Below are 20,827 nucleotides of genomic sequence, written 5' to 3' on the forward strand. Positions count from 1 at the left end.
CATACAAAAGACACTCTTACCATTCTGGAGTGTCCTAAGCTTCAAGGAGTTGTGTGCTGGGAACCTGGACAAAGACCAGATATATATTTCCCATTGTACCATGTTTGACTTCATTGGTAATCGGGTTTTGGGGGGGCATTCTTTCTTTGGATTCTATACACTGTTCATTTTTTCGCCTTTTCTCTGGCTCTTTTCTTCCTGCATCCTCACTCCTGGTCTTCATTAAGACTTGCCCTTCTTTCTCTGTGGTCTCCCGAAGGCTTTCTCCTTAACGCATTTGCTCTTCTCCCAATAACTTTTTTTCTCTACCCTTCTAAGTTCCCTGGGACCCCTGTAACAAAAGACAGATTAACAAGAGAAAAGTATACACATTTATGTAACAAGTTTTATGTGACGTGGGAACCTTCCTAAGGAAATGAAGACCCAGGAGACATAAACTTAGCATTTTCATGTTAGGTTTGATGGCATGGAAGGTCATAGAACAGGGGTATGAGAGGGCAAATGTATGAGGTAAGTGTAGTAACCTGGGAGAAACTTAGCAAGGCCTGTTTGTTCGGATTCCTGCCTGTGTCCCCTGTCTCCAGAAATAGGGATGCTCCTTTGTCTTTGTCTAGCGAGGGTGCCTCTCGCGGGGAAGTTTTATGACTTGCTTCAGGGGGTGGTCAGAAACTCCTTCCCTGAACCTGCTGTTGATTTTCAGATTCCTTCAGTTTAAAATATTCAGTATGCCAAGGTGCTGTGTTTGGCAGGTAGCGTGTTGTAAAACCCCGTCAGCATGCTGTCTCTGCCAAACTTCAGTTCCTTGTCTAGAACTGTCTACACGGCAGCCTTTTTGGGATGCCCTGCCATCACTCCAAAATCAGTGTTGTAACCCCAAAAACTTCCCCTTTCGACCTTCCCTTTCAACTTCCCCTTTCAACAGAATTCATCAGTAACACTACCATTTACTAGACTTTCATTTCTTGTACTTTTTAAAAAAGACTTATTTCTTTGAGCGAGAGAGCACGCACACGCAAGCGGGAGGAGAGGGAGAGGGTGAGAAGTAGACTCCGTGCTCCGCGGGTGGCTTATCCCAGGACCCTGAGATCACGAGCCGAGCTGAAATCAAGAACTGGGGGACGCTGACTGAGCCACCCAAGGGACCTCATTTCTTATACTTTAGATATGGGGCCAATGCGGGGTGGGGGGGAGAAGAAACACAGTTCAATTTATTTATCTTTGAAAGTGGGGACCCTGTCCTGTTTGCTTTTGTGGTCTCAGCACCCAGGTTAGGTATTCAGCAAGTGTTTTTTGAACTGGATATTGTAGTGATTCTTAGGCTCATTCTCTCTTTATTCTAGTTTCTACTCAGACCGGATTCTTGTTAGCACACATCTAGCTGATCGCAATAACCTCTCCCCCTTTTAGCTTTAGTCTTTCTTTGCTGCTATCCACATGGCATGCTATTGCCAAAGTAGTTTTCTAAAACCTTACTTTCATCTTGTCAAGAGCCATTGCCGCTTATTGAGTCAACTCAGACTAATTAGTCTGGCATTCTAGGTTTTGAATCAGCTAGTTTTGTGTCCCTGTTTGATGTAGTACTTCTACTGTTTTTCCCCACACAAGCCCATCATAGCTAATTAGGACCATCCTCTTATTCTGTACTAGGAAAGTACTTATTCCAACTTATGCTTTTTTTTTTTTTTAAGACTTTATTTACTTGACAGAGAGAGCGAGAGCGAGAGCAGGAACACAGGCAGGGGGAGTGGGAGAGGGAGACGCGGGCTTCCCGCTGAGCAGGGAGCCCGGTGAGGGGCTCGATCCCAGGACCCTGAGATCATGACCCGAGCTGAAACATTTAACCGACTGAGCCACCCAGGCGCCCTTCCAACTTATGCTTTTGCTCCAGATACTCTTCCAGCCCAGAAGGCCCTAGCTTTTCTCACATTTTCAAATCCTTTAAGACCTGACAGCTGGCTCAGGTGTCCCTAGGTACCCAGTGAGTATTTGTTAAATGAGTAAATGAGAACTTGTATTCTCAATGAGCATTTTTAAGTAGTTTCACGTGATAATGATATTCCCTTTATTGCCCATAGACTCCATAATCCTTTCTAATAAATTACATTTCTTGTAGCTTGTTGCAAGTTTAATAAATGATTAATCCGTTGAATAAAATCTGGCATATGAGTACCTCCCTCATATGCTAACAACTTACTTGAAATGGCTTCAGATGCATTATTCCTCTTCTTTATTCTACTTTAATTGTAAAAGTGCTTTAAATTAATCCTTTTCTTAGCTTTAATACAAGTGAATTATTGGATCTAATCAAATGATTTTGGCACATGCTCTGAGCAATTACATTTGTGCAGCTTAGCAGAAACTATGGCAACAGCATGAAAAATGTGTTTTTCCTGATTGTTTTCCTCCATAAAATTGGGAAGTTCTGACTTACACATATCAACTTAAAAGAAATGGTCATAGATAATATGCATTACAAATTATATTTGATAGTAGAATTGCCTAGAAAGTTGGGTTAAGAAGCCGGGTATCATTCATAGGTTTATGGCTCAAATCCTGAAAGAATATGCCAAGGAAATAATAATAGTAATCTTTGGTGGGGATACGGGAGATTTTCAAGGTCTACTTTAAGCCTGTTTATATTGTCTATTTTTTTTAAGCCACAAACCAGAATTATTTTATAATAATAGTAGAACAAGCAACAAAGCTATTTAAATTTGGGAGAAAAGACAATAACCTGATTTTTCTAAATTTCGTATTTAAAAAATTATATCGGCCATATTTTTCTACATAGCACATAACCATATTATTATTTGAGGAGCCAAATGAATCCAGTTGTGTAAAAAAACCAAGTACTTTATATTCATTGTGTAAGACAAGATTTTTCCTTTAAGAGCTATTAATAATTCAGACTTTTCTAAAGAGAATCTGTTAAACATTGAAATTCATTTGAGTTTTGGCAAACATTTTTAAAAGATCCATTGACTTCTTGTAAAAGAATTTGTGAAATTCAGCTTTAAAAGTGATTTCCTAACCAGGAAGAATGCATTATAGGATAATAACACCAATGAAGAAGTAAAGGATTTTCAATGGGGTAGTTTCTAATATATTAAAAAGAAAAAAATTGGTGACAACTGCTTTATGAAAGCATTACAACTGTTCACAACTATCTTTTCTAAATGAATAAACTGAGCAATGCATTAATGTAAAAAACCACAAATGCTTTTGATGAGAGGAGACTGTCTAAGCTGATTAATTGTAGAGATAGGCCTAACGTAGACCTTGAAAAGTTTAGAAATACTCTCTTCGTTTTAATCCAGGCTTACTATTTAACAACTCAAGAGGTGTAGGCATCACAAGAGTTGCCAGATATCAACAACTGGCATGGCAGTACTATTATGTACCAACTAAATAGCTCTAGTCTTAAGTTTGTTGATATTCTTTGGTATTTTATATATTTGTGAAGCGTTTTCATAAGGCATTCTTTCTGTGGGAAGGAGTTAATCGTTTTAGTTGGAAATTAGGAGCTGAGGGTAAGGTTTTGGTGCCAAGTCATTATAGCCAGAAATTCAGAAATGCCCAAACTCTGCCCAGCCAATATACTCTTTCCCCTGGAGTCCTGAGGGGACTGTCTGCAAGAAGCAGTAGCCCGTGGGACTCAGAGTGCCACATTAATAAAGGCTGTGCAAACTTCTAGCACATTAGTGTAGAAACTCTCCTTAAAAGTGCCTTGGTGCAAGTAGTTCAGGCTTAAGGCCTAAGTCAGGACTCCTACTTCCCTCCCAGCCTCATCTAATCACCATTTTGGGACCAGCATATTGAGGTGTGTGAGTTAAAAGGTTGGAGGGGAGAACAAACTAGTAAGTGAACCTCTGAATCTGCTTTGTTGACTGCTGAATACAATTGTCCCCCCGCCTTATCCACGGGAGAAACGTTCCGAGACCCTCAGCAGATGCCTGAAACCACACATAGTACCAAACCTCCTATATACTATGCATTTTCCTATACGTACATACATACACACCTATAATAAAATTTAATTTATAAATTAAGCACAGTAAGAGATCAACAACACTAATCAGGACAGTTAAACAATACACTGGATTAAAAGTTGTGTGAATATTGTCTCTCTCTCAGACTATCTTAGGGTACTGAACTTACCCTTCTTGTGATGATGTGTGAGATAATAAAATGCTTTCGTGATGAGCTGAGGTAAGGTGAATGATGCAGGCACTGTAACATAGTCTGACCTTCTGAGGATGCATCACAAGGAGGATCCTCTGCCCCCTTGGCCAGTGGTGATCTGCAGGTAACTGAAGCCGTGGGTAACTGAACCTGTAGGAGGTGAACCTGTGGAGGGACTGCTGTATAGTAAAAGGAAAGTGCAAGAGAATGGCCATTGGGCCCCCATGGCTCAGGTCAGGCCAAGAGTTTGAGGCAGTAACACAGACCCTGGGTGAAGACTTATTTTAACACAGGGACCCCACCTATAGCTAACTGTGCCCAGTCAGGATTTTGGGCTCTTGAATAATTAGGTTAGTAACTTCTCTTACCTACAGGGAGAACTAGACAGGGGGTGGGCAGAGGCTCACCTGACACAGGAAAAGGAGCTCCTGCAACCACAATAAAGTGCCATTTATTTTTACATATGAAGGAAAACAATGGACAGTCCTGTCTGTCAGTTGTAAAGGCTTATTTCTGGTACAGTCTGGCCCCAGGCGTGGAGTACCTTTCTCACCATCTGATCAGCGTACATTTTGGACTTCACTAAGGCATGTAATGACTCAGAAATGCAGATTTCTGTAATTGGCTGATGTTTACTTCACCTCCAGTGTGAAATACAATATGTAAATATTTTAAATCTTGTTCTAGTAAATGTTGGTGGTGTTGCTGGGAAGTTTGAGCTCTTCATCTGAGGTTAACAATTTAATTAAGAGAAAATGTAGTTTATTTTTGGACTTTCATGTTCAAAGGCTTCTACTTATAATAACAAGTAATAGCATAGAAATGAGAACCATTTAAATACCTAGACTCACATGCTCGACTATGTGCTTGTCAGTGCTTAGGATTCTATATAGTATCCTATTTACCATTTGTTTGTATGTGTTTTGTTGTTAACACAATGAAAAAGATCTTTATAACTAGTAAATTCTCCCCATGCCTAAGTATTGATAGAGCTTCCTATTGATCTGCTTCCATATGTCTGATTACTTACTTTGCCTAACAGATGTAATGTAAAAGCGTTACATGGATATTAAGTTCAAGACCCCTGAGGTGTCTTACATCAAATCACCTTTTTAATTTTATTTTACTCTTTGAAGTTAACTTGCTAGGGCAGTAAAGTAGAAACTTTATAATTGCAGGGGAAGAGAACCTTTCCCTTCTTTTCTTCTAGGTTCTTTGGCTGGCCTAATAATTAAATTGACATAACACAAATTAACAGAGAAAAAACATTTAATTTTGTATGTACAGGAGCCTATACAGATAGGAGGCTCAAAGAAGTCACCAAAGCAGGTGGCTTTGTGAAAAATTGGTAAGACTGAAGCGTTTGGGTTTGAGATAGTAAATTAATGAGGAAGTAACAGAGTTTGTTTATATAGCTCTCTGGGCCCCAAATCCCCTATTTCTGGTAATAAGGATGCCTTCTACCCTCCTGGTACAGGGAGGGTACTTTTCAAATGAGAGACTTATTTCCTTGCTTTTGGGGGAGGGGGGGCAGAGGAGGTCAGTGTCCTCATTTCTCAGGCTGTTTCTTAAGTAACTTAAATCAAAAGAATCAACATGCCAAAGCATATTTGGGGGTGGCGTATTCTGCTTCCCTTCATCCTGTTGACTGTATGAAGGAAGACTTTTGTTTCTTGTAATTTCAGAAAAGACCTCCTCCTGGAGAATTCCTTAGCAGAAAACAACTGTAAAACCTGGATTTAATATAAAAAGCAAGTGAACAGAAGCAGATAGGCTCTACTCGGGTGTACATAGTTGGAGGAGAGAAGGAAGGAAGCTATAAGAAGTAAATTTGCCTTTTCGCTGATTATAGCTTCAGGCTAAGTACAGTCTGTACTCTGGAGACTCTGGTGGAAAAACAATAGTCTCTCTGGCCAGGGGGACTAGAAAACTGAAACCAGAGTGCCCTGATCACTGAAGATAGTAGAGAAATCCCAGAAGAAGAGCCAGAGGAGGGGGAGTCCTTTGTGAGCACACATCTCTTGCCTCTGAGCCATGCATGAGTACAATGGACTCGGAACAGCTCAGCTGGAGACAAAAAATCTGAACTGGACTGGAGCTGCCTCCAAAGAAAAAGAGTTTACAGTTTAGGCCAACCCAAGATATTTGCCAGCTAAGCAAAACAAAGAACTCTCACTGGAGAAAAAAATAACAATTTCATAGTCTTCACAAATTAACATTTCTACAAGCCATAATTTTCCCATATATGGAGAATCAAGAAAATGGAACATATCTGAAGAGGAAGAAAATCAGCTGAGTCCTACCCTGAGATGAATGAGATATTGGCAGTAGCAGACAAGATTTTTAAAGCAGCTGTTATAATATCCTCAGTGAAATAAAATGTCATGCTCTCAGTGAATAACAAAACAAGAAATCCTATCAGATAAATAGAAACAATGGGAAAGAACCAAATGGAAGTTCTAGAATTAAAAGATACAATATTTGACATAAAAATTCAGTAGATGGATTTAACAGTTGAATAGAGGTGCAGAAGGAAAAGTACACGAACTTGAAGATAGAGTGATAGAAATTAATTTGAAGAACAGAGAGAAAACATATTGGAGCAAAAAATGAACAGTCTCAGAGACCTTTTAGGTTGAATTAAACAATCCAACATGCACAGAAATGGAATCTCAGAGGACAGAGAGAATGGGATAGAAAAAATTTTTTGAAACGCTAAAGCAGAAATTCCCCAAATTTGATGAAAAACAGAAACCCACAGATTCAAGATACTCAGTGAATATATACCAGGCTGATTGAACCCAAAGAAGTCCACATCAAGACACATCATGGCAAAACTTTGGAAAGCCAAAGATAAAGAGCAAATGTTGAAAACAATAAGAGAAAAATGATAACATTTCTAATAGAGGAGCAATGATCCATTTAATGACTGACTTCACCTCGGAAACCACGGAAGCCAAAAGAGAGTGGAAGAACATATTTAAAGTGCCGGAAGAAAAGAAAAAAGCCTGTCCTCCCAGTATTCTTTATCAAAGGAAAATATCCTTCAGAAATGAAGAGGATTCCAGAATTAGTGGTGGCAGTGACACAACCGTGAGTAGACTAAAAGCCACGGACGTGTACCCTTTAAAAGGGTGAGTCTTATGGAATATACCTCAATGGAAAAATTTAAATGAAGGCAAAGTCTTGTTCATATAAAACAAAACTCAAGAGAATGCACTACAAGGAATGTCAAAGGAAGTTCTTCAAGGCTGAGGAAAACTTATACCTGATGAAATTGTGGATCTTTGGAAAAGATAAAAAAAAAGATCATCAAAAATGATAAATATCTACAGAAAAGGGAAAGCCTCTGTCTTTCCTCTTATTTTCTTTATAAATCATATAAGTTGTGCATATATAGCATATATAGGAGATATTAACTCCATTTAATATGTATCTATATTCCATGAAGAATGATTGCAAAGTTTCTATATTTTTAGGGAAATGGTACAGTATTAATTATAAGAGGACTGTGAGTAATTAAAGATGTATACTGTAATCCTTAGGGCAACAACTACACTAATAATGCAAAGAAGTAGAGCTAAAATGCCAGTGTGAAAATTGAAATGAAATTCTAAAAAGCATTTAAATGCTATCTTTTGTTGTTGTTTTAAGTCAGGAAAGTAGAAACGTGAGAACAAACAATAGAAAAGACAAGGGGCACCTGGCTGGCTTGGTTGGAAGAGCATGCGACTCAATCTTAGGGTCATGTGTTCAAGTCCCTCATTGGGTGTAGAGATTAATTAAATAAATACAACTTTAAAAAAGAAAAGAGAAAAAAACAAGTTGGAAACAAATAATAAAATAAAATGGTTGACCCAAATCCAACCATCTCAACAGTTACATTAAATTGTTAATAGATTAAGTTCAATGGGTATAGAGTTTGTTTGCAAAATGTAAAAAGTTCCAGAGATCTGTTGTAAACATAGTACATCTAATTAGCACCACTATATTATACACTTAAACATGGCTTGGCGGGGGGCAGGGGGGTGTCTCAGTTGTTAGGCATCTGCCTTCGGCTTGGGTCATGGTCCTGGGGTCCTGGGATTGAGCCCCACATCAGGCTCTCTACTCAGCAGGAAGGCTGCTTCTCCCTCTCCCGCTCCCCCTGCTTGTGTTCCCTCTCTCGCTATCTCTCTCTCTGTCAAATAAATGAATAAAATCTTTAAAAGAAAAAAAATGGCTAAGGTGGGAAATTTTATGTTATGTGGTTTTGACCACAATTTAAAAAATTTTAATTATGCATTTGGTTAAACTTTGGAAGGACACTGAAATCACTTATCCCCCTGAAATTTTTAATTCTAGAAGTTCCTAGTTGGGTCTGATTTTCTTGAAGTTGTAGGCCCAGAGCATTGTTTACTTACAAATGCTTACAATAATGCTATGGCATATAGCAAGCTCTGTATGAATTTAACTCACTGAATCCTCATCACAACCCTATGAAGTAGGTATTATTTTATTTTATGCCATTTTATTATGGACATTTTCAAATATACGGAGAATTTGGAAGAATGACATGTTGAACACTCTTACACTCACTATCTAGATTCTGTAATAAACATTTTATCTATTTGCTTATCACATATCTATCCATACCTATATTCATCCATTAATCCATCTTATTTTTTTAATGCATTTCAAAGCAAATTGTAGACATCAGTATGCTTTGAGGGTAGGTATTTTTATTATCCTCATTTTACACTAGAGGGTACCTGAGACAAAGAAAAGTTAAGTAATTTGTGTAAGGTCACGTGGCTTTTAAGTGGTAAAACTAGGATTTGGGCCAAGCCTGCCTTAACCACATCTACAGAATGCTGGTTCACATTATATTATAGGTATTACCATAAAAAATACTTTTGGGATCCAATAAATTTGACAAAAACGTATCTCAGTTTTGAAGATTCACATACAGATTTTCATCTGTGAGGTTCAGCAGTAAAGAAACCCGATTAACTTTGTTTAAGCCAACCATTTCAAGTTTTTTTGGCTTGAAAGCATGTTTTCCTCCCAAATATAACATCTGTTAACATCGTGTAGTATAGGACCAGAATCAAAGGAATATACTTGGGAAAATACTCCTTCATATGATATCCTAATTTTGTTTATTTAGGATAGAATATGTTTTTAAAGAGTTTATACTTTTTAAAACAAATTTTAGAGCTGGCAGAGATCTTAGAATTTATTGAGACTAGTGCTTTCATTTCAGAGATGAGGGAACTGAGACACTGTAGTTAAATGACTAATGCAGGCTAAATCATGTGCAGGTGCTTAGTGGCAGAAATGGGAGTAGAGGGGCGCCTGGGTGGCTCAGTCGGTTGAGCGTCTGACTCTTGATTTTGGCTCAGGTCATAATCTCAGGGTTGTGAGATTGAGCCCCACATTGGGCTCTACGCTCAGCATGGGCTTGAGATCCTCTCCCTCTGCCTCTCCTTCTGCTCGTGCTCTCTCTCTCTCTAAGATAAACAAATAAAATAAATCTTTAAAAAAAAAAGGGGGGGGCGCCTGGGTGGCTCAGTCAGTTAAGTCGCTGCCTTTGGCTCAGGTCATGATCCCAGGGTCCTGGGATTGAGTTCTGCATCGGGCTCCCTGCTCGGCGGGGAGCCTGCTTCTCCTCCCTCTGCCTGCCTCTGCCTGCCTCTCTGCCTACTTGTGCTCTCTATCTCTCTGTGAAATAAATAAATAAAATCTTAAAAAAAAAAAAAAAAGGAAGAAAGAAATGGGAGTAGAACCCACCTTAGATGCTGGGGATGATATTTAGTGGACACTCAATAAATATTTGTTAACTAATGATTATGTTGTCTAAATCTGTCCCGTTTTCTTTGTACTGCATATCTAGCTATATATTGGAATTTGTGTTTATTTTCAGATTATCTTGATCAGTAGTGAGTCTATTAACACTTTATTTTTATGTTAACTTCAGGTACAAATGATATAGCTACTAAATTCTAAAAAAGTTTGCCTATAATATATAATATACAGAAAATTGCACAAAACATAGCTGTATGGTTTAACAAATAATTATAAAGTGAACCCTGGCTTAACCACCCAGGTCAAGTAATAAAACATTGCTGGTATTTCAGAAGCCTCCATGGGCCCCCTCCTGTTACTGATCCCCTTAATTATTTCTTTTTTCTCTTTCTTTTTTTAGCTAATTTAACAGGACATGCAGAGAAGGTGGGGATTGAAAATTTTGAGCTCCTCAAGGTCCTAGGAACTGGAGGTAAGTCTTAAAAATTTTTTTCTAAGCCAAAAAAAAGTGTTTGTTATTCTTCTGACAAAGGACTCATATCCTTAATACGGAAATCGGTTAAAAATTTAAAAAGCATAAGAAATCCAATAGGAGAACTGTCAACACGAACGAATGATTCATAGAAGAAATACAAAAGGGAAAATTTGGAAGAATTGGCAAAGATTTAGGAAAACCAATTTCTTTTACCCTGCTGTTGGGAATGTAAAATTAGTTCAGTCTTTACATAGGACACAATACTAAAATCACTAACATTTATAGAGAGCTTGTGACTTGCCAAGTACTCTGTGAAATACTTTATACTGATTTAACTCATTCAGTCCTCATTCCACTTTATTCATATCCAGTGGTCATCATGTTTGATAATGAAAAACCCAAGACCCTTCAGAAACCTTAACAATATGAGTTTGGTTAAATGGAACATGGATCTTTATGTTCTATAATCTATACAATTGGATTGAAATGATCTGTATTTAACATTTTTGAAAGTTCTCCATACTGTAATAAGCTTTAAAAAAAAGGCTACAGAAGAGAATGTACACTATACCATTTCTGTGAAATAAAAAATGGTATGAATCAATGTCTCCATGTACACTTGACCCTTGAACAATACAGGGGGTTATGGGCACCAATCCCCTGCACCCTTGGAAGTCTGTGGGTAACTTTTGATTCCCCCAGAACTTAACTACTAATAGCGTCCTGTTGACTGGGAGCCTTCCCAATAACATAAACAGTCAATTACATATTTTGTATGTTGTATGTATTCTATACTGTAGTTGTACAATAAAGAAAGCTAGAGAAAAGAAAATGTCATTAAGAAATAATAAGAAGTAGAAAATATATTTGCAGTCCTGTACTGTATTTACCCAAAAAATTCCATGTATATGTGGACCCGTGCAGTTCAAACCTATGTTGTTCCAGGGCCAACAGTCTATGTGTATATATGAAATTCTCTGGAATATACACCAAAATGGTATCAGTCTCAGGTGTTAGGATTTTAGATGATCTTGGTTTTCTTCTGTGCCTCCTGAGTTTTTGCTACTGCTGTTCTTGCTGCTCAAGAGTCAGGGCCTCCTGGGTGTATGGCCCGTGCAGTTGCAGCCATCCCCACACTCAGAAGAGCCCCATGTTAGGTGTAATGCTCTGCTGTCACTGTTCTGAGATTCTAAATGATTCGTGAACAAGGCACCCCACGCTTTGATTTGGCAACAGGCCCACCAGTTATGTAGCTCGTCTTGCCAGGAGTGCACCTCCTCTCCTCTGCTCTCCCTCTGGAATGTGTTGTTCTGCAGTTACACCGCAGTGAGAACTTGAGACTCTTATTTTCCATCCTCCAGGTAGAAGTGAAAAGGAGGATTTTAATTCTTTTTTTTTTTCCCTATCCTCAGCAGGTCTATTGTCTCTTTCCTGGAAGTGGGGAGAGAACCTCAAAGGATAGACCATTCTTCTTCCCCAGTAGAGTTTAGCTTCACGCTCTCAGGGGCCCCTTTACCTTCCTGGATTCCCAGCCCCTGACAGGAGGGATTGCCGCTGTTCATATGAGCGTATCCGCCCATACTTTCCGAAGGGCCAAGCCTTCTAGCAGGAGAAAAATCCTTTCTCCTGGGCTTCCAAAATCAGTCCCAGGCACTGCCCTCCCATACTCATGTATATGTAATTTGTCTTTAGGTCATTTGGTGTTGAGCCTTTATGCCTCGGGCCTTGCCATACAAGCTCTTCATAATTTTCCTGAGTAGTTTAGCATATTGTGTAGAGCCAGCTTCTACAGCTGCCAGCGAATAAACCCTATGATTTATTTTCATCAACTAAGTGTCTTATTGTCAGGAAGAGTATCGTATAATTGTCAGCTTGGGAGATTTTACTGTGCATTCTCTCCTTCAGATCATTTGTAAAGATGTATTTTTAAAGCAAACTAGCCTCATCCTACCATATCACTAAGAAATCATGCTTTCAGAATACCAAAATCATGTCTTTTATCCTTACGTTTGCTTCCTCTTTCAAAGGCAGTATCAACTCAAAGGAGAAAAGGGGTCACAATTGTATGGTGACTGGATTTCCTTGGAAATAGTGCTTGTGCCATTTTGTCAAAGGGTTTTCAGGTCAATTTATGTTATAGCCACAGAATTTGTTTTATCTGCATGGTTTTTATTCTGATAGCCCTATTGCAGTGTAATCACATGCCTTATTGTTCATCCATTTAAAGTGTACAAATCAGTGGTTTTAGTATATTTACAGAGTTACGCAACCATCACCACAACCAATTTTAGAACATTTTCCTTACCTCAGAAAGAAACTGTGAACCCTTTACTACCTCCCAAGATCACCATCCTCCCAGCTCTAAACAACCACTAACCTACTCTCTCTATCTTTTGATTGGCCTATTCTGGATATTTCATGTAATTGAATCATGTAATTGGTGGTCTTTTGTGTCTGGCTTCTCTCACTTAGCATAAGGTTTTCTAGATTCATCCATGTTGTAGCATGGATCACTGCTTCTTTTCTTTTTATGGCTTAATAATATCCCACTGTATGGACATACCACATTTTGTTTATCCATTTATGAGTTGCTGGGTTGTTTCTCCCTTTTAGCTATTATGAACAATGCTGCTCTGAGTGTTCATGTATGAGTTTTTGGGTGAACATAAGTTTTAATTTCTCTTGGGTATATATTAGTGAATTGCCATTTCAAATGATAATTCTATGTTTAACTTCTTGAGGAACTACTAGACTTTTCCTTTTTTTTTTTTTTTAAAGATTTTATTTATTTATTTGACAGAGAGGTACACAGCGAGAGAGAGAACACAAGCAGGGGGAGTGGGAAAGGGAGAAGCAGGCTTCCCGCAGAGCAGGGAGCCCGATATGGGGCTCGATCCCAGGACCCTGGGATCATGACCTGAGCTGAAGGCAGATGTTTAACGACTGAGCCACCCAGGCGCCCCACTACTAGACTTTTTCTAAGGTCGCCACACCACTTTACATTCCCACCAGCAGTGTGTGAGGGTTTCAATATCTCTATATCCTTACCAACATTGTAGCTGTTCTTTTAGAAGATAAGTTATACAGATCAGACTAAGATCATGTTTTATTCCAGATATCATCAAAACCAAAAAACTTTCATTTAATATTATTAGATAACTTTTCTGAAGCAAAATAGACATGGAATCTACAAATCTTCTCAAGCCCCTGTTAAAATGTGATATTAATTAATTTTCATCACTGAATTTTATAACATGTAACAAAAGCCATGAAACTAATTCTGTTCCTTGATCTGTCAATTTTATATTTGGCAGTATATTCCAAATACATAAGTAGAAACAGAAAGGCAGTGTATGTTCTCTTTCTGATAAGATGACAGCTTGCATATCCTGAAAAATCCCCCTCATTTTTAAACTCCTAAAGTGCTGGATAAAATGCCTTTAAAGAAAGTCTACTCTATGGTCTAGGTCAGCTGGTAAGAATAAGGAAAATCCTTGGAATCCAAAAAGAAAGTGGGAGCAGGAATCTAGAGACTATATAAGCTCCCTGAAGGCAGAGGTTATTCTGGGGAAATCTACCAGTAAATTGTGAGCTAGTTCTTTGGATTTCCCATTTTTATGCTTGGTATGAGAGATACCATCTAAGGCTCCCAAGAGGTAGAGAAGGCTACTGCTTAGCAAAAGACTAAGTGAGAAAATCCAGCCTGCAAAGGGAGCCGCAGAGGAAATTTTCCTGCCTCAGCATTGGCTCTGGGTGAAGAGAATAAAAAAAATAAACAGAAGCCTTCCCTGAGCATTCACAACAAAAGCCAGGCATTGTGCAGGTTTGCAGCTTGAATTTGTACACATTTGTATGATCCCAAAGAACAAAAAATAGGTAAGAATTTAGTTTACAGTAGTACCAAGTTGGTAGTATTCCCAGGTGCCTAGGAAAAGCAAATGTAAGTCCTCTTTGAAAGAATGAACTGTTACCTAGACCATAAAGAAGTACTGAAGAAAGTTTTATAGACATGATCTTAATTGCGAATGATCACAAGCATCCGAGAAGCAAGTCACCAGACTGTTGGAATTATCAGGTATGAAATATGATACATATGTTTATATGGTTTTTAAAATTAAACAGAACTTTGATGGTAATATTCAGGAAAAAAGACATACTACAAAATGACTGGACAGATTTGAAAGAGAACCAATAGTACTTCTAAAAGTGAAAAATAATGCAAATTATAAACTCAGTAGATGGTTTACTAGCAGATGAGATCTAGCTAAAGAGAATTAGCAAATTGAGAGATGGATTTGAGGAAAATAGGCAGAATACAAAATGGAGAAAAATGAGATGGCATTTATAAAAGAGAGATGAAGACATAGAGGACAGAGGGAAGATACAAATTTGTCTAATCAGAATCCCAGAAGGAGCTAATAGAGGAGGGGTAGTAGCTGAGAATTTACTAAGATTGATTGAAAATATGAATTCACAGATTGAAGAAACAGAACAATTTCCAAGCAGACAAATAAATGGAAAGTTTTACATGATACATCATAGAGAAGGGGATGAGCACCAGAGTAGGAGAGATACCCTAAAAGCAGCTGGAGTGAAAAGACTTATTTATGAAGGAAGAGCAGTGATCAGGCAAACAGATGCCTTTTTAGCAGCAACCATGAAAGCCTTGGAAGACAAGAAGAATACCTGCAGAATTCCCAGAGAAAATACCTGTTAATTTAGAATTTTATACCCAACAAAACTATTTTTCAGACACACAGAAGCTGAGTGTGTTTTCCACCAACACATCCTCACTGGAAGAATTTCTAACAGATCTCCATGTAGGGACAAGGAAAGTAACCTCAGGAGAGTTTCTGAAATGCAAAAAGGTTTGGTGGGTAAAGAAAATCTAAAAAACCATAGTTGTAATGTTGAAATCGTGGGGTTAAAAAAAGGAAACTGAATTATTGGACAAAAATAGCATACAGTTTGGGAGGTGATAGGAATTAGTGTTCTGAGGTACTATTCCTCAAACTTTAACATGCTCACAAATCTTGAAATGTGTAAATTTCCAAACCAATTGAAAAAAGAATAGAAAACCTTAGTGTCCTATAACTGTTAAAGAAATTGGTAAGTAAAATAGGACAGCTCTTGATAAGAGTTTTAAGAATGAGTTCTGCCAAACATTCAAGACATAGATAATTCTAACCTTCCACAAACTCTTTCAGAGAATAGAAAAAGTGGGATTCTTCTTTCCAGTTCATTGCATGAGGCTAGTATAACTTTGATTCCAAAAACCACTAAGCGAATATGAGGGAGAAAAATTAGAGGCCAGTTTCAAACATGTAAGATTTTTAATATCAAATTTATAAAATCAAACCTGGTGTATACTTTCTTTCAACACAATTAATACTTTGTCCTGTTACCTGCCTCAGCTTTTTGAGTGGTGTGATCACAGGTCCTTAAGACAGTTTTGCAAAGGTGAGGAAAGAGATTGTTAGTAATGTTTTACCTTGGCATTTTCATTTCATGCTTTTTCACTGTCATATTATTGGTCTATTGTTAGCTGTGGATACTGCTTTTCCTTTTGTCAGCTGACAGTGTGCTTGCTCTTATGAGAACATGGAATAACTAAGATGTCATTGTAGGTATTTCTGTATTTAAAATCACATTTTTGATGACTAAATGGAGTAGGTGGAAACTTTTCTTATGAATATAATAAAATCTCAATTTTTATTCAAAAATTTCACCACTAATCTTTCAGTTTCATTACCTTTTTAAGATAATTTTTTCCAGCACTACTTAGAATAATAGAAAAGCCTCATCAGATGTCTTTATGTGTCATGCCAGGTTTTCTTTGGAAGTGAAACTGAAAATTCTTCTGATGAATTAATTTTTATGTATTTTGAACTATATAAAATGCTATTCATCCAATATCTTGAAGACTTTGTGGAATATTACAATATCAAAGATTTGCTTTTTGATCTCATACTTAAATGCATGTAATATTCATTTAAAAATCTCTTTTGGGGCGCCTTGGTGGCTCAGTTGGTTGAGCATTGGACTCTTGATTCCAGCTCATCATGGTCTCAGGGTCATGGGATCACGCCCCACATCGGGCTCTGTGCTCAGTGCAGAGTCTGCTTTTTCCCTCTCCCTCTGTTCCTCCTCCCACTCGTGGGCATGCTCTCTCTCTCTCTCTCTCTCTCGCAAATAAATAAATAAATAAAATCTTTAAAAATAAATAAAATAAAAATTTCTCTTTTACACAGACTTTGATTTATTTCTCTTTTCAGTTGTCTTGTTTCTGTTGGTATGTCACTGATCTGTTGATCAGTTTCCTAAGATAGAAACTTGGAAGTAATTTATTTTTTTCTCTTTTTATTTTTTGTTTCTCACAAAATCCTATAATTTTTCCTTCAAAACGACCCTTGGATTGACCTTTTCTGTTCCTAATGCCGTCACTCATATTACCTTGTACATGGTTTGTTGTTAGGGTTTTCCTAACTGTTCTGCCTTTCTGCAAGTTCTCTCTTCCATTTTATGCGTTTTACATATATTCTGTTATAAATGGTATGCGTCCTCATTAAAATTCAACATTATTGTGCTATTCTCCTATTTAGAATTTATAGTGCCTTTTTTTTCCAGTTAATTAATTCAAATCCAAATCCTTGCTTTCAGGCTTAGCTTTGTTTTCTCTTGTCTCTTTTTGTCCAGTTACCCTGATATTCCATCTACTTTCTAGTCTGGTTAATTTTCTTTTACTCCCTACAATTATGCATCCTTTTTCCCATATTCTGATGCTCTGTCTTATCTTGTTCCCATTATCCTAGTGCTCTTCTCTTCTGCCTGTCTAAATCCTGCTCAGATTGATTCATTCTCTGAATTGGGGCACTGAAAGTCCTTTGCAGAGAACACAGCACTGAGTGGTTCTTTGAATTTTCCTTCATATCTGCTATTTTTCTTTTAGATTGTAAGCTCTTGGGATCATCCCTATATATTTGTCCATCTCTGTTGCCCTGCCCCGTCTCCATAGCTTATAACAGTATGAAGCATAATAATAGTTTAACGAGTATATATTTCATGCTCTTATCTCTAGCATTATTTTTGAGATTGATACTTCCAAGTCCAGGAAATAGCTTTGGTTCATCTTTTAGAATTACACTTGCCCCTTGAAAAATGTGGGGGATGGGTGCACATAGTTGAAAACCCAGGTGTAACTTTTGAACCCCCAGAAACTTAACTACTAATACCCTCCTGTTGACTGGAAGCCTTACTGGTAATGTAAATGATCAATTAGCACATATTTTGTGTGTTATATGTATTATGTACTGTGTATTTAACAATAAAGTGAGCTAGAGGAAATGTTAAGAAAATCATATGAGAGAAAATACATTTACAATATTGTACTGTATTTAAAAAAATTCATTTATAAGTGGACCCTTGTAGTTCAAACCCATGTTCAAGAATCAACTGTGTCTTGTTTCCTGATGAAATTTTGGATTGTTTGTGAGAATACTGATACTCTTTATTTCTCTCCTTTTCTGCTGCTTTACTTTTAACCATTTGCTTTCTCTAGGACATGTGTCCAAGTATAGGTGAGGAAAGTCTTTAAGTGTACCCATTGTGTGCCGTAGTATTTCTGATGCTTAGTGGAACATGATGGTCTTAGCTTTTGGAATTTTCTTTGTTCATTATACATGATCCTGTACTTTGGAGATCTTTTGTCATTATGCCAAAAAAATAAATAACTAATTTTTGCCATATAACCAACCATAAAGGGTGCAGCTGAGTTGATTTCATCTTCCAGTTTTGGTGCATTCATAATTGTGAAGTACTTGGGTATCCAGGATGCCATTACAAGATTCAGGTTTGAATCTTGAAAATCCCTTGAACTCTGAGAGCCTAAGTCCCTATTGACATAAGTCATTAATACCTATCTCACAATGTTGTTATAGGATTAATAAAAGAATGGCTATGAATTGCCAATTGCTAGATAACCATCAGTTGTGGTTATTTATTGAATAGGAAACTCTACTGTAAAGCTGTACCCTAAATTAGAAAAACAAAATTATTTAGGACTTCTTTATAGGGATAATTAGTTTTTCCATATAGTCACTCACTCTGTTAGCATATCTGGGAGTAATTTCAACTGAAGTTATTTTTTATTTTTTGAGAGAGAACCACATGTGTGCATGAGTGGGTGGGGTTGAGGGGAGGGGCAGAGGGAGAGGGAGAATCTTAAGCAGGCTCCATGCCTCACGTGGAGCCTGATGCAGAGTTAGATTTCACGACCCTGAGATCACAACCTAAGCCGAAATCAAGAGTTGGTTGCTTAACTGATTGAACCACCCAGCTGCCCCTCTGAACACCCTTTTTGTACTTTAGGTTGACAGTCTTATGCTATAATATACAGAAAATGAGTAATAAAATATTTAGATTGCCTAACATATAGTAAATGCTGTATAAACATCTGCTATTTATGTAACTGAAAGGGAAAGAAGCCCAGCTTCTAAATGAGCTAATATAATGCATTACCAAGGTGTTAGATTAGCTTGGTATGTAAGTGAATGTTATTTCTTAACAAATATTTTACTGTAAAGCCTAAAATATGTCCAGCAAGAGGAAATACAACCACCACAGATCTCCCAGTTTTCAGCTGATTCTTCCTCGTCTACTCTCCACACTGCAGCTGGAGTGGTCCATCTTAAGTACAAAATTAGACCTGTCACTTCTCTGTTTAAAACTTTCAGTTCAGGGGCGCTTGGGTGGCTCAGTCGTTAAGCATCTGCCTTTGGCTCAGGTCATGATCCCAGGGTCCTGGGATTGAGCCCCACCTCGGGCTCCCTGCTCAGTGGGAAGCCTGCTTCTCCCTCTCCCACTCCCCCAGCTTGTGTTCCATCTCTCTCTGTCAAATAAATAAAATCTTAAAAAAAAAAAATAAAACTTTCAGTTCATTCCCATTGCTTTCGGGATTCATTCATTCACATGTATTTATCAAGAGGCAAGTACTGTTTTGGGTGCTGGGGATAGAGTAGTGAACATTAAAAAAAAAAGATATATTACATACAAACTTGCAAGTTGAATAATAAGGATCTGGTCTTCATTTAATATAGAATTATTCCTGGGCTTATGAAACCTTGGAATGAGTACTGGCAGAGTATAGGAATTCACAATGCCTTGCCACCAGGAACGTCTGATGAGCAACAACCATTTGTGCCTACCTCAGTCCCTGGTGCCCTTATAAGAAGGTCACTTTTTCTTTGCCTTGTGGGGTTTTTTTTTCCTGACATCTAATCAATAGCAGATCTTGCAAGCTGTTCCCTGAAAACACTTATTTATCCAATAGAGAGACTTACCTTTTGTTTGCTTACCTCAGTCTTAAGTGCCATCCTTGAAATGGTGACTCTGGTAGTTCTTTACTCATTGTCCCAAGCTCAGTGAAAATCATTCCTGATGGGACAGCCTTTTCTATTTTTATTTTTAATTTTTACTGCAGGGTTTTCAGAAACACATTTTATTTATTAAAGGAGTCACTTCTATTTCTCTTGGGTAATTCGCCACTAGAGGGTGCTAGAAATTGCACTAGGCAACTTTCTGGTGAAATGATAGAGGGGAAAAACTTTGGTTGAAATCATACAGAAGACTGTTTTATGAAGTATGATGACATAGTCATCATTTGTCATTTTATTCTCTTAAGTGTTCGGAAAGTATCCCTATTAAAATACGTATTTTCAAGGCACGTATTCATTAAATTGTCAAAATTGTTATTCAAAAAAGTTTATATCTGTATCTGTATATACCCACTATGCCTTATGCTTCAGTGTAAACCTACGGTGTTTATGAAAATTTTAGAGGTTAAATGTTTGTAGTGTTTTATGCCATAATCATAAAATGATTCCATATGAAGATGTTGGTTGACATTGTCTCCCTAAGTGTAAATACAATTTGATTTATTACTGATGCTGTCCTAGGTCATGTTTGCTAGAAGCAGAGCCCAGGACAGGGATTTAGGTGCATGTGATTTATTGCCTGAGAGGAATGCTCTCAGGAGAGAGTGAGGAAAGCAGAAGGAGCAGGGGAAGAATCTAAGCAGCATGTGGTCTAAGCTGGGGTCTAGATTCAGCCTGAACCCATGGGAAGTTTTGGCGCCAAAGTGGTGAGGCAAGACTGCCTATGGTAGTCATTGACTGTGGGCTGCTTGGGTGGGGGCGGGGTAGGGAATGGTGGAATGTACCCTCCCAGGTGAGATTGTGACTTCTGTCTACCTTAGGCCTTTCTTCAGAGGCAGAAGGAGGCAACTGTGGGCTACTAGCGGCTGGGGTATGGGTACCCTGGCCTATAAAAGTGTGATCTGGCAGAGCACAATTCACGTCTACTACAGGTGGTCATTAACACCGGTCA

General features: G+C 37.9%; 1 protein-coding gene across 1 annotated transcript in view; it reads left to right on the forward strand.

Annotated features, from left to right (window-relative positions):
* RPS6KA5 (ribosomal protein S6 kinase A5) overlaps positions 1-20,827 on the forward strand; it is a 178,428-nt gene that overhangs the window by 41,946 nt on the left and 115,655 nt on the right. The window contains exon 2 of the mRNA XM_028099153.2: positions 10,370-10,441. Within this exon, the coding sequence (XP_027954954.2) occupies positions 10,370-10,441 (72 nt within the window). The remainder of the gene's footprint in view (positions 1-10,369; positions 10,442-20,827) is intronic.

This window comes from Eumetopias jubatus, unplaced genomic scaffold, assembly GCF_037043125.1.
Source record: "Eumetopias jubatus isolate StellerSeaLion01/CBP00866 unplaced genomic scaffold, mEumJub1_p1.0 scaffold_7, whole genome shotgun sequence".
Classification (NCBI taxonomy): domain Eukaryota; kingdom Metazoa; phylum Chordata; class Mammalia; order Carnivora; family Otariidae; genus Eumetopias; species Eumetopias jubatus.